The 14404-nt window shown below is 38.9% G+C and overlaps 1 protein-coding gene across 2 annotated transcripts in view; it reads left to right on the top strand.

Moving 5' to 3' along the window:
- Window positions 1-14404, top strand: part of slc9a7 (solute carrier family 9 member 7) — a 34181-nt gene that overhangs the window by 14796 nt on the left and 4981 nt on the right. The window contains exons 10-16 of one of the 2 annotated variants that reach the window (XM_017304369.1): window positions 900-1013; window positions 2290-2401; window positions 2489-2642; window positions 6511-6573; window positions 9362-9425; window positions 11172-11254; window positions 12439-12544. In XM_017304369.1, the coding sequence (XP_017159858.1) occupies window positions 900-1013; window positions 2290-2401; window positions 2489-2642; window positions 6511-6573; window positions 9362-9425; window positions 11172-11254; window positions 12439-12544 (696 nt within the window). The remainder of the gene's footprint in view (window positions 1-899; window positions 1014-2289; window positions 2402-2488; window positions 2643-6510; window positions 6574-9361; window positions 9426-11171; window positions 11255-12438; window positions 12545-14404) is intronic. The other variant, XM_008407620.2, reaches the window with a different exon arrangement.

Here is a 14404-nt window from a genome sequence, read left to right as displayed (position 1 = left end):
TAACTGTAACAGTAAAAGTGCTGATCCTTCGTGTCTGCTACTAGCATGTGCTAAATGAAAATGAGCGTCATCTTCTTCTTATTATTATTCTTATTCTCCTTCTTATTCTTATTCTTATTCTTCATCTTCTTTAGATCTCAACGGCAGCTTGCATCCATTATTGTTACACTACTGCCATCTATTGGATCCTAATATATATACCTCAAATTCTCATAATGATCCCAGTATTATTTTTAAAAAAAGAAAAATCTTCTTTTCCCCCTTAATGCGATTTAACTGATCAACAACATTCTCAAATTTCAATTCCCTATTAAAACCTAATTCTGTTTTAATGGGCGCTTTCTTCTTTTATTTCCAATTTTGACTTCCAATGTTTCACTTCCTGCTAAAGAGCCCCCTGGTGGGTGAAGAAAAATCCACATATAAGCCACATGGTTCAAAGCTTAGAAAAAAAGTAGCGGCTTATAGTCTGGAAAATACGGTATATGAAAAAAAATCTAAACGCGCTCTGTTATTGTTCAGCGGGGCCGGACCAAATGTGGAGGCGGGCCAGATCCGGCCCGCGGGCCGCAGTTTGGGGACTACTGCTCTATAACTTCCCCATAATCCATCAGGGTGTTGGTTCCAGATGGCACCACGATCAGCCCCGTGTGACCTTAATCGGGGCTGTCTGAGGACATCCGTCCTGACATGACTGCTCGGTTTCCCAGAGGGAACTCAGTCTTGCAGATTAGCATGTAAACACCATGCAGTGTGACACATTTAGATCGGTACGCAGCCTGACTCTTGTTGGTCTGTTTCAGTGGCAGTCACGCTGAACATGCAGGGTAGCTGTTTAAAGCTCATTGTGCTGTTTATTATGTCCAAATCAAAACACTAAAATTGTTTTTCATTCACAGCTCTTTGAAGTTCTTCACTTTCTGGCTGAGAATTTCATCTTCTCGTACATGGGCTTGGCTCTGTTCACCTTCCAGAAGCACATTTTCAGTCCCATTTTTATCATTGGAGCTTTTGTATCCTTTCACTTTTGTGGAAAAAACAATCCTAATAAAGATGAATAAATAATATATAACTCTTCAGGGTTTACCACGGCAGTCATCCAGCAGCTCACTGCGTTTCTGAGTTAAAGATGTTTAAAGTTGACGGGAAATTTGAAAATATGACTAAGTAGTTATGTATTATTGGAAGACATTATTAACAATGCCTAAACACCAACTGTAAAATCTTAGAAAAAGGCAAACATTAGAAAAATACAATTAAAATCAATATAAATGTTTTGCACTGCTGTTGTTTTATCCTAGTTGAAGTGTCCAAAAAGGTTTTATCTTTTGTCCTGAGTTGTCAGTTTATTTGCTGAGGTTGTTACTGGGTAGGCTGGTACAGAGAGGCAGTGGTTATGGAGTGCAGGTGAATAAAAAGACACCTGATCTGAGTCTCTCTATGTCACATGTGTCAAACTCCAGACCCGTCGGCCAAATCTGGCCCGCCATAGCTTTTTATGTGGCCGTCTAGATTCTAGACTAAACACAAAGTGTGCTTGAATATTATATGTCTAATCAAATCAGTGCAGTTTTTTTTATCTGTTTACTGCCAAATTATATCAATCAGTCCCTCCAGTTTATTGAGAATTATTATGAAAATCAACAAATTCCTGCACTTTTTTGTGGTAATAATTTGGAGTTTATTGCAGATTTTGCTAAAAAATTATCAAAGACTTTCGTACTTGTACTAAACGGCTGCCTCAGCTATAATTGATGTCAGATTATAGTCCATGATCTATGCAGTGAGTAATAAAAAGTAGTTTTTACCATCATAAAGCACAAATATTTCCAAATTAGTACCACAAATACTTTGATTTTTATTGCAAATAGTATCACAAAATCCTGGAGGAACTGAAAAGATGTTCAATAATATTATTTAAATTTAAAAATTCATTGATGTTTTAATGGTTTCTGAACAAGTTTTATCAATACATTCTGGAACAACCGGCCCTTTAAGAGCATTTGTGATCTTGATTTGGCCTAGAACAAAAATTAGTTTGACACCCCTATTCTATGTGTTCACATACTGACCATACTGTGTCAACAAAGAGACTCTTTAATCTGTCTTTGCTATCATTGTTACTGTAGGTATAAAAAAACCTATTGTCAATAAACAAAACATGCTTAGCCTGGTGGTTCAAGTAAAGTCTGTTGGCCCGCCAGGCTATTAACACCATGGGGGAAACCCTGATTCCTGGAAACACTCCACAGTTTAATAGCATTGGACTTCTTAACCAACTTGTGTCAGATAGCCATATTTATCGGCAGAGCTCTCAACATTTACCCGCTGTCCTTCCTCCTCAACCTCGGTCGAAGGGACAAGATCAGGGGAAACTTCCAGCACATGATGATGTTTGCAGGTGCAAAATAAAATCAAAAGGTTCAACTAATGTTGCTAATCTCAACAGATTTAGTGAGCAACAGTTTTGGCATGGCAACCTTTGCAGGTTTACGCGGGGCGATGGCATTTGCCTTGGCTATCCGGGACACTGCCACCTCCGCCCGGCAGATGATGTTCACCACCACGCTGCTCATAGTTTTCTTCACCGTCTGGGTGTTCGGTGGGGGAACCACACCCATGCTCTCCTGGCTGCATATCAGGTGACAGAACCGCTCTGAAAATAACGAAACCTCACATACACACACACACACACACACACACACACACACACATATATATATATGCAACATAAATCTTGCTTTTTATGTTTATTGTATCTATCTTTATTCCCTTTTGACTGACTTGTTAGCAACTACAGTCCACTAGTTTAGATGTTTGCTCACACCAGAAGAAGCTCTTAGGACTTGACATGGTTCCTCTTGTCCGTGTACGAGAACGACTTGTACCTTCTGGATAAGGACCCACTCATATTCATACTATTTACACCCCAGCTAATCAACTGTGCTCTATTTAAAGTTTTATTTTATGGTTTGTGTTCTTGTTCTGACCCTTTGTTTACTTCATCTTTTGTGAGTTTGGCACCACCCTCTGACTTAGGCCGGTTTTATTCCATGCCTGCACGCACAACCAATACAGCCACAGAGGTCCCGGCTGCATGCAGATGTCTGCCGAGTGGGCATATACAGATGATACCATTTATGCAGACCTGGACGTATGCCTTGGGGTTTACTAACATCACCATGTTTGTGTCACACTTGCAGGACTAGTAGTAGTCTCCAGAAGTACTGTGCTAGTCTCACAAATGTCTTAACTTTCAGTTAAGTTCTGTTCGAAGAACTTAACTGAAATATTTGACGACAATCTTGTCCGACACAGTGACACCTTAAATATGGTAAACCAGTTCACATCGAAGGCTCTACTACGTAATAAATGTTCAATGTTCATTACTAGTAAACCAGGACGTTTTTTTGGCACATTGGTTTACTAGTTAGCATGTTAAGCTACTTAAAGGAACTAAAACCATAAAAACCTCAACTAGTTTGCTTCAGCAAATCAACCACTGTGCATTTAGGCTCAAGTAGTGTGTGAATTTGAGTGTTACTGAACTACTGCGCATAAATTTGCATTAACTAAACATGCTATCATTTCATGTCATTTAATTAATTAGCATGACGTGGCCTGATAGCATGGACATTTGTGCAACCAGTGCAGCTAGCTTAAGTGTTTCTGTATTGTTGTGACTGTCAACAGCATTGAATGCGTACACAACGCATTCCATAATCCATAATCCCCTCAAACTTGGCTTGAAAACGTATTTCAGTCGTAAAGCAGGCTCCGAGTTTGTAATTCAGTAAGTCATGGGCTGCCAGGAGATGGGGCAAGAGTTCTCTGCTGTTCTCTAAGAAATACCCCAGGAGCTCTGTGGGGAGGAACAGATTTCTCCTCCAGTACAACTCAGACTACTTAAACCTGAGCCTGAGAAGAGAAAATTAATTTCATCGTCAGATTGCCAAGACCAACCGAGCCTACGCCAACTGTCTGTGTTCTGCGTTGTGCCACTGCTGTTGCTATAATTTGATTTGGTCCCTTTTTTTGGGGACATCTGGGTTGAGCACTGCTTCACTTCTATCCGTTGTCTGCCCATGGTGCACTGAGAGCTTTGCATTTATCACGATAAACCGGATTATCTCGTTCCCGGCAGCAGCGGCCTGAGCTAGCGGGCTCTATTTAATATGAGTAATGCCTCCTCAGACCGGACTGGAGCCATTGTTCGGCAGGGGCTTTAGAGCACTGCCAAACGGACCCCCCGCCCCTCCTGTGAACTCAGCGCAGTGAATACTGGGACATGTGCTTTACCGCATGCAAATATCAGCTGCATGGTTTCAGTGTAATCTTAAATAACTGGACAGTTAGAATAACGGCAACCTGTTACTCAGCTCCATCTTCTCCTCTGTTTTATTAATGAGGGTCACGCTATCTGTAACTTGTTGCGGCAGAGCATCTGGTGAAGCTATTAAGATCATCAGGCTCTTGGGTGACGACTGAAATGCGATGTGGGCCTGCTGCTGTGTTGCCTGTAAAGAGACGCTGCTGGTGTTTTGGCTTCAGATCAGGGCCTGTAAGCAGGCGAGCGTGCTGCTTACCTCGATGTTTGGCAGGGGAGGACATCAAGAGGAAAACGAGATCCTTGTTGCTTACCGCGGTTCAGGAAAGGTTCTGCTAATCCGTTTGAGATTTTTATTTTCAGGGTAATCCTATTGATAGTTCACGCAACATCTTTTTTTGGCTGTGATGGAGTTTTTCCTTTGACTTTACTCTCAGATTAACGATTTCTGTCAATCGTCTGAGGGTACAGAAATGATAGTTTAGTATACTTCTTATCTACTGTGCTTTATATTTGCAGCTGTTTTCACAGTTAATGCCCCTCGCTTGTAAAGATGTGTGCAAAATGATTTTTTCACATATCTTCTGACTTATGATGATAAGAACAAGGCAGATGGACAGAAGGAAATGACCTTCCGTATAGTTTCCTGGTTATTGCAACCCTACAGAAGGAAACTCATCTTTTAGATGATCTTTTATAGATATAGAGGTTTCAATGTCATTCCCAGTCTAACTCACTTACTCTGAATTGTCTTCGTACTGGTTTACCTTTACATTAAAGTTCATGCAAACATTAACGGATGATAGAACGCAAAGATGCCAGAATATTGTTTTATCTTTTTATGTGCAGTTGCCATTCGTTAATTTACTATATAAGCTGTTTTATATAATTAACTTCTACTCTCCCCAGTTGTAGCTCGCCTTGGCTCTTTGTTTCCATAGATACAAACCACATTCCCATCTTTGTTAATATTAGTAGCTTAACAAACACTATCAGAATCATTTGCATTGTGACTATTCTTCAGCAGATTCCTGTGAATGCTTTGAGAATCTGATGTATTAAGAATTATTTACATATGTTATAGTGAATACTCGCCTCGAGTTTTTCACAGACTTCTCAGTGAAAGCAAATACAATGCAGAAACTTGATAAATGTAACTGAAACGCCATTTCAATGTAACACAATCAAGCCAAAAAGTCAGTTTGTTCAAATCTGACCCAAATTAAATTGTATTTTCTGGCTTTTACAGAAATGAGACTTCGTCTTAGTGTAAGAACTGAGGGAGGATAAGCTGTAAACTGAGACGTCATATTCCCAAATGGCCAAACTCCCAGTTGCAAAGGAGTGGAACTTGTTCCAGTATAAGCACTGGTTTCTGCTCATTCATCAGCTGAAGAGTGGTGGTGATGTCATCCGGCTGTATTTTTTATGTGTACATGTGAACATCTGCAAAGACTCGGTGCCAAGTGCAACAAAAAAGAGGATTATGTTTAGCCCACACTGTTGCCACCACATTTCATTTGTTTACTTTTTCTTTTTTTTTATACCCTGTGTGGTGACTTTTTAGTCAGCTTTACAGTAAAATGTCACTGGCTTTGACTTGTTTTGTCACATTTTGCAACCGCAAAGTTCTGTGTTTCTTATGTGACCAACTTCTGTAAAGCAGAGCAGAGCGTAATGAGGAAGCAGAAGAAAAATAATAAATGCTTTTCAAATGATTTCCTATAACAATCTAAAAAAAAAAAAAAGCACACTGCATGATTCTGCTACCACCGTGTATCATGGCAGGGTCCAGGCTATGACCTCCAGAATGGGATAGAGTCAAGTAATATTACTTTAATATCATTCACAGTGCAGCATTTTCTTTCCTCACATCAATATTTCTTTCTTTTAATCATTATTATCTGATTTTCCCCTCCAAACAACTGAAGCTTATGAACGAAAAAGTCTAAAATGTTACATGTGACTTACTTTATCATCTTCTTTTCCTATGCAGGTGAAAAAAAAGACGTTTTTGTATCCAGAAATGTCACGTAAATAAAAAACAAAACAGTATTCCCTGAGGTTTATGATTTATTTTAATTCCCTGTTTCTATCCAGTGTTTGTTACTCCACCAGGTTAATGTCTCGCATCTCCGCCTGTCTTTAAATGTTCTCAAACCCTGTGTTTATGATAGCTATAGATATTGGAACTGCAAAAGATTTCAGGACGAGCGCCGCCGCCACGGAAAGTGGGAATACTCCAGGTGCCGTATACGAACGCGAATCGGTTTGCTGGTGCTAATTGGTGTTGGGGGAGGAAAATCTCCTGGTGTGTTTTGGTGGAGGGGGGTAAATGTGGGCATCTTCAAAAATTGAATTGAAAGCACCTGAGCGTGGAGCTGAGTGTGGCTGAGGTCGAGGCTCTGCTGCCGTAAAATGCTCCAGTCAAGGCTGCTCTTTGTATTGTGAAAAAAAATCTGTTCCTTTCTTTTTCCTTTAATTTCTGTTGACTAATCACTTTTTTCTTTTCTTTTTTCTCCTTTCCCCCCACACAGCATCATAAAAACCAACCCGCTCTACTTGGAAACGTCTGTGTAGGATAACATGTAGGAAAAAGAAAAAACCTGAACTGTGATTGCTCCGGCTTTTTTTTTTCTTCTTCTTCTTCTTCCTCCTCACTCTTTTCAGGGTTTGCTTGTGGACAGAAACAAAATTGCTTGCAAGGAATATTTGATGGATTAGAAGGAGAGGAGTGGGTTGTTCGAGATTAGGATTACAGGGTGTAATGAAGTGGTTAGAGGATTCCCTCACAGCCTGGTCACGCGGAGCCGTTTGTTTCTCTTTATACTGGGAGATGTGAGTCAGGCTCCATGTGCTCCTGGTGTTTTCTTATTTTTATTTCAGAAGGGGAGCATTTACTGTGTCAAGTTTGTTTCTCCCAGATACTTCTCCACTGCACTTCCCTGTATTATTTGAATCATTATGTCGTTTGCATGCCCCCTTCAGCTTCCTCCCTCCCCCGATCTTGTCTGGCGTGTGTGTGTGTGTGTGTTTAGTTGAGACGAGGGTCTTAAAAGACAACCGGATGCTTTGGCCTCTTCTTTCGAAACTGCTAAGGTAAAGAGAGGGAGAACCTCTTACCCAGAAAGCCCATTTCCTCCCTGACAGTCATGGAGGGGTTTTAAAGACAACCACACACACCAGTCGAACGTTCTGCTGTGCAGGCTTGGTCGGGTAGGATTTAAAACATATCCATGACAGGCTACGTGTCTCTCCCTTGGCACCCATCCAAGATGTATTGGAGTGAGCTGAACCAAAATAAAAGCGCCCTCTTGAGAATCGGCCTGCTGGGGTTGAACACTTTTCAGCTGTCGAGAGACTTCGTTGTAGAAATATACCACGAGCGGCGAGAAAGACTGAAAATGGGCTCACGCTATGTAAATAAATCCTTTCTGTTTGACTTTTTGGAAGTCACTTTGTCTTGCAGATAGTTATGCAGCAGACGTAAGTACAACAACATTATCTGCTGGTTGGCTCAGCTTAATGGAAAGAAATGGCTAGAAAGAAAAAGTATAGTTAGCAGCGTGACTGTAAGGCGTCTTGGTGAATTAGAAAGCATGTAAAAGTTGAAAAACTTGCACTGCGCAGATGAATTAGAGACAGTGATATGTTTAGCATTTGTTTCATGGCTAATGAAAACCTAAAAACAACAGAATATTACATAAGCAGACCAATTAAAACTTTTTTTAAAATTACACAATCACATGAATCACGCTGCTGATGGTAAACAGTCGTTGATTTTGAGCCCTTGGTCACAATGAAATAAATTTGGAAAGTTAAGTGGAAGGGAAAAAAAATAGGTAGAAATAGATGCACAAACAACTGACTAGCTGCAGCCTTACGAAGACCAAACCAAACTGAATTCAAGAGTTTTTTTAGGATAATCAAAAGGTTTGGACTGAAGCTGGAGATGTGCTGCGTTCCAGTTACGTTGCACGTGGGTTTTGACGTTACATCCAGGTTAACAGCTAATGGGAATCATGAAAATAAATTTGTCTAAGGGAAACGCAGCAATTAAAAAAAGAAGTCAAATTTTTCTACAAAAAGGTTTTGCGCTTTTTTTATTTTTATTTATTTCTTGGCTGCATAAAAAAAAAATTATTTTGCAAAACTGCCATGGAAACACTTTTTTCGCATCACACAAGTGACGGTTATCAACAGCTGCACATTACTACTGGAGGAAAACATGAACAAGATCACAGGAAGTAGTAGGACTTTAATTTGTCCTTTTTTGGATTTTGCAGGCGCTACTCGTTACATTGATTTTATTTGTTTTTTTTACCCCCACCTTAATTTTTTAATCTAAAAAATTAAATAAAGTTTGTAAAAGTTTTACAAGTTTTGTAAAATAAACATGTTTTCATCACAGCTTGCTGCGATATGGGGCAGCCATATTGAAACTCAAAGTCCGAGCCAAGAAGTCGTTCCAGTTAATTTATTCCCCCGACTGGGAAATCGAAACTGGCCAGAAAGTCGGACTGACTTAAACCTCACTGATAATCTATTGAGCGTTATAGCATTTAATAGCTTTGGTTTATTAACTATCCTTCATTTACAATTGAGATGCATTAGCCTACACTGATTGAAATGCTTTAATTTGGGAGCAGAAATCTGTTTTGGCTTTAATACTTCAAACTGTGGAAAACCATTGTTCATTAAGCTGTTTGGTTGCGCTTGAAACTCACCCTTCTCTCTTTGGGTCAGGGGTGAACGGGAGATTTTCTGCACAAGTTAAAATGTGACTTGGGTCTGAGGTTAATAATTTATGCTTTCATAGGGAAAAAAATTGCTAACAGGACAAAACACCCTCCACGTCTGTGTCACACTTACCCCATGTCTCTAACTTGCTTTGGGTTAAATCCTGATGCTGGTCGGCGTCTTGGGGAACGAGGTTTAGCAGTTCAGCACTTTCATGTGCTGGGATATGATTACGTCTTGTAACTGTTGCTAAGCAATAAGTTAAACCATGTTGTTTTGTCTCCCGTGTTGCAGGGTCGGTGTGGATCCAGATCAAGACCTGCAGCCCTCTGGCGACAGCTTCCAAGTCCTCCAGGGGGTGAGGAGCTCACTCACATCCACTTTGGGAATCTCTGGATCTCTGCCACGTTCCGAACACGTTCTGTTCCACGTTCTACTGGGGTTTTTTTAGTTGTTATTTTTTTGTAGTTCATGTGATCCAAACTCAGGTAGTCTAGACACTGAAATGTAGTCTCAGAAAGAAGAAGACAAAAGTAGACTAGGGAAGCTGTGTGCTGTCAGATGTTATTTTAGGACTGCTAGTAACTGGTAACTCTTGTTCAACCTGTTGTTGACTCACAGTGACGTGTAAAACAGGATGTGATTTCTGTTATTATACTCTGCTGCTATGGCAGCAGAGTATAATAACAAAACATCTTCCCAAAACATCTTCCCAGCTACAGTGAGAGCAAATCTGGTTCACATGCCAGCAGCTTTAAAGTTTTGTTTTTGATTGAAAAATACATGGATGAGGCATGACATTATGAGCACTGATGGGTATCATGAATGACCAGTGTTGTATAAAGTACTGAAATCTCAGAGTCAAGTAGAAGTATAGGTACCTCTCCAAAATATGACTTTGGTGAAAGTCCAAGTCACTGACTGAAATGTTACTTGAGTTAAAATCTTAAAGTATCTGAAACGTCTTGTACTTGAGTATGAAAATTACTGTAAAGATAGATGTACTCAAGTAATGTAATGAAAAGTAGAAGAAAAAAGTAAAACAAGGCAAATGCAGTTTGAATTACATTTTTATATTTTGGTGAACTTTTCAAATACACTTAAAATAATGTACACAACCAAGTGCAGGCAAAATTAAACCTGCTAATAGATACACCTGCAGGCATCATTTAGTTAAGAAAATTAGGTGCTTTACCTGTACCACAAGGTTAACTTAAACCTGCTTTACAATTGAACCAGCTTCTGACATAAACCACATATGCATATGTGGTTCATGTCGTATGGGGTTCCATTTGTGTCCGACTTTGTTGCAGTCAATCAGTAGGTGGGGTCAAAACACTAGCGTTTCTCTCTCTCGCCTTTTTGTAACAAGTAACTAAATCACACATTGAAAATGTATCGGAGTAAAAGTATGCAATTATATTTGGAAATATAGTGAAGTAAAAGTGAAAGTTATCAAAAAATTTTATACTCGGGGAAAGTAATAAGTACTTTACTTAAAATATACTTAAAATATACTTAAGTAAAGTAGTGAAGTGTTTTTACTTCGTTACTATACAACACTGTGAATGACACTGATTGTCTATTTGCTGTGGCATCTGCTTGTGGTGCAACCATAAGTAAAAATGGTAAAAAAAAAAAAAAAAAAAAAAAAAAAGGTAAACTCTTCCGGGGATGTGCACAGATAGACACTACGACATCCTACAGCATCTGCATTTTTCTTCTGGACAAAAAAAGAAGTGTCCTTCTGAAATCTTTGTTGCTTTTAAGCATTCATAGTGCATGTCCCAAGGTAACATGTCTGGATTTAGCTTATGCTGTCATAGCTCCAATTCTGTCCGACAAAATTTTGCTACCAATTTTCAAGGCTTTTAGCTGAGTTCATTAATCATAAGTCTCTAAGAATAATTTCTGTCCTATATCTCTCTGCGAGTCGGATCCACACGTTAAAAAGTCAGATAATATTAAACCGATTTGCATGAGTCTCCTTATCAGTCACTGTAGCAGGAAAAACAAATGACTGGTGCTGTTGTCTGATTGCATTCACTGTGAAAAAAGCAAAATGTCATCTTTTTTTGTTTTTTTTCCAATCGTGCTTCTCTAGGATGGAAACCAGGATGAGGGCCAGAGTAAAACCCAACAGGAGAGTGCCTGGCTCTTCAGACTCTGGTATACATTTGATCACAAGTATCCTTTTTTTAGTGTGTGTGTGTGTGTATAAATCCCATGTGATTCAGTCACAAGGTAAATATCTCAGATAATCCATCAGGATGACTGCCTGGTCCACATTTGCTATGCAAATTGGTTCCTCCTGGATTAGATAATTTGACATGATTGTGAAAAATGTTTTGCTTTTCACTCCCACCGGGCTGCAACAACAGACTCAAGGTAATGCCTTTAGCGACTCATCCTCCCATTTCCTCCAATCTTCCCATCTCTGCTGAACAATTGCCTCTCCCAGGTGGCTGATTGTGTTTCTGTCTCTTTAAACGAAGCAACTGCGTTTCCCAGAAGGGGAACACCCCCCCGTGTTGCACGCCATTTTGGAGCCAAAGAAAAGCAGCAGACCATTTGATATACATCAGGTTGTTTCTCCCGAGTGCAACCGACCGCGGGTGTAAATATCCAAACGTGGTGCATGGGACCAGCGGATTCCAGTCGCCACCATTTGAACGCGCCACTTAGTTTTCCAAAGCAGCTTAGCCTGGTTAAGCTGAGTCCTTCACTGCAAAATCACATAAACTCACTGAGGCGTTTTGGTCTAGTGTCTAGTCCAAATAACTTAAAATGAGACAAAACTAACTTGCAAACAAGTTATTTAGAAGCTGTTTTTATGTTGATAATTCTTTAAAAAAATATTTAAAAAGTACCAGCCCACTGGCAGATTATTCCACCTAACATGGGAGAAATGTCTTGTCATAAGTGAAATAATCTACCAGTGGAACTGGTACTTTTTTAATCAATATATTAGGGAATTATTGCCTTAAGACAAGTTTCCATATCATGCTCAAAAGATATTCAGTCAGTTTTCTCTTAATTCGAGTGTACCAAGATACTTGCACTCACAATAAGACCAAAAATACTTGGTAAAACGTTGTGTTTTTGCAGCGTATAAAAAAAAACAATTATTTGTTCTCTGCAGATTGAAGAATCCAGATCAGGTGTAAAAACACCAAAACGATCTCAGCAGCACACATCCCTCTAAAATATTAAATTTCTGTTGTAAAGTTTTACTAAAACCTTCTATAACTTTTGTTTTCCAAGTTTAAGTTCAACCTTTTTATTGAGATTTTTTTTTTTTCAGATTTGCAATGTGTGCCTCTTACTAATTTTTGAATGTTTTCTCTGGATTTCCCTTAATTACTTCCCAGTTACCTTAAGCCTATTTTGACACACAGCGGTCCACCTCTGACCTCCACTCTGCCCAGTTACTGTGGCCCACTGGCGAGTTGCCTTACCAGTCCACGGGCATATGAAGTGAGTATTTGTGAAAAAAAAAAAGTTTGTTTTTATATATAATATGTAAGCTTAAAATCTACATTTGACGAAAATATGCACATCTGTTTTGCCCCACTTATTGTTGCACTAATGTGTGGAAATACCTGGTTTGTAGAACATGTACAATGTGAAGCTGGTAGACTTTCTGTGTAGTACTTGAAAGATAAATACCTTATTTGAGGGTAAGAAATTAAAAATGAACTTAATTAAAAATCCCAAGGTATTAAACTCCAATTACTCACCATTTAATCTGCTGTTTTTTTAAAGCTGGTAAATGATTCTGAAACACTTTTCTAACACTAAAAGAGCCTTCAGGGGCCTGCCTTTCTAAAACATAAAGGCACAGCTGGAATATGGAGAGAGTGTCATTATTTACAAACATCTAAGGATATTAAAAAATTATTATTATTATTATTATTATTATTATTATTATTATTATTATTATTATTATTATTATTATTATTATTATTATTATTATCTAAAAAACCATTTTCAACAGGTATGTATTGATTGGATTGATTGGATGTGTAGTTGCTCATTGGCAACAGAGAAAAAAACAGAGAGTGAGGACTTTCGCTTTTCCCCAAAGATCTTCTATGCAGGAAAGGTTGGTGAGAGTCATGAAAATAAAACCAAGAGAACAGATTCCTCCTGATCTAGCAAACTCTTCCCTTCTGCTGCTAATAGTTTTTACACCAGGATAGGAAAACATATTTTGGCTCTAAATGGAAGACACAATATAAAACTCAGGGACAAAAACACAACTATATATAATTTATTTATTTTTAGAAAATTGAAGGATTTCTTGATTCTAGCCTTTATGAGAATTGTGATTTAATTTCTGCTCCCTTTAAAAAGGGGAAAATACTTTTTCCCATAAATTTTACATAAAACTATATTTAATCTGTGGTAAACTGAAAGATATACAACAATAAAGAACCTTTTTAAAAGCATTTGTTTTTCAGCTTTAAAGAACGTAATAAAGTTCAGATCCTTAAATGTGATTTTATTAATATTTTTTTTTTATCAATCTAGGGTTATTCTGGTGCTGTAGATTTAAAACAAACAAACAAACAAACAGCCAAATCGGTGTGACAAACTGTCCTCAGAGCCAAGACTGTCCCTGAATGCTTAAACTGGTTTCTTCCTCTCTGAGTATCCACAGAGCCGAGGCCTTCGGCAGGCAGCATTTTAAAAACGGAGGGATGAGGAGGGGGTGAGCATTGTGTTGGCACAAAAGAAGCTTTTCAGCTCCGGCTCAAAGATGACCAGTGTTCTGACAGACTCTGCCCTCTGATATTTAAAACACAGAAATGCCCATTGAAGCTTCGGTTACACTCACTTCACTTTCATCAGGGCTCCTTTTTGTTCTCTCTTCCACAAAACATGCGGGGGATTTATTTATTTTTTTCCCCCCTCCCACTGAAAACGATCAGTTCCAAACTGGATTCCTGCACATAAAAGTGGATTGTATTTAATTTGGTTTCTGTCATTTTCAGCTGTAAGCGATGTAGATGAAGATGTTTTCTCCCTGCGGTCAGGAAGCTGCAGCCATGCCATGTCCAATCTGGACGTAGGGGGCTGTCAGTGTAGCCAGCCACGTGGGGAGAGCCCGGATTAAATAAAGCTCAGTGCCTAGTTCCTCTTTAATTATGGATATTATGAAATGCCTCTCTACTGAAACTGATATGAGACCTTAAAATGCTGCTGCAATTCATAATGCCTCTATAGCTGGCTTAAGCTTTTTTTTTCTCTTGTATTTTATCCTTAGAAGTTGAAATTGCAAGCTGACAGAGGGGAACAAATTGAAAATCCATCAGTCTGCCTTTTAACAACCCG

This window comes from Poecilia reticulata, linkage group LG4 (assembly GCF_000633615.1).
Source record: "Poecilia reticulata strain Guanapo linkage group LG4, Guppy_female_1.0+MT, whole genome shotgun sequence".
Lineage (NCBI taxonomy): Eukaryota > Metazoa > Chordata > Actinopteri > Cyprinodontiformes > Poeciliidae > Poecilia > Poecilia reticulata.
This window is presented reverse-complemented; position numbering and strand designations above follow the sequence as displayed.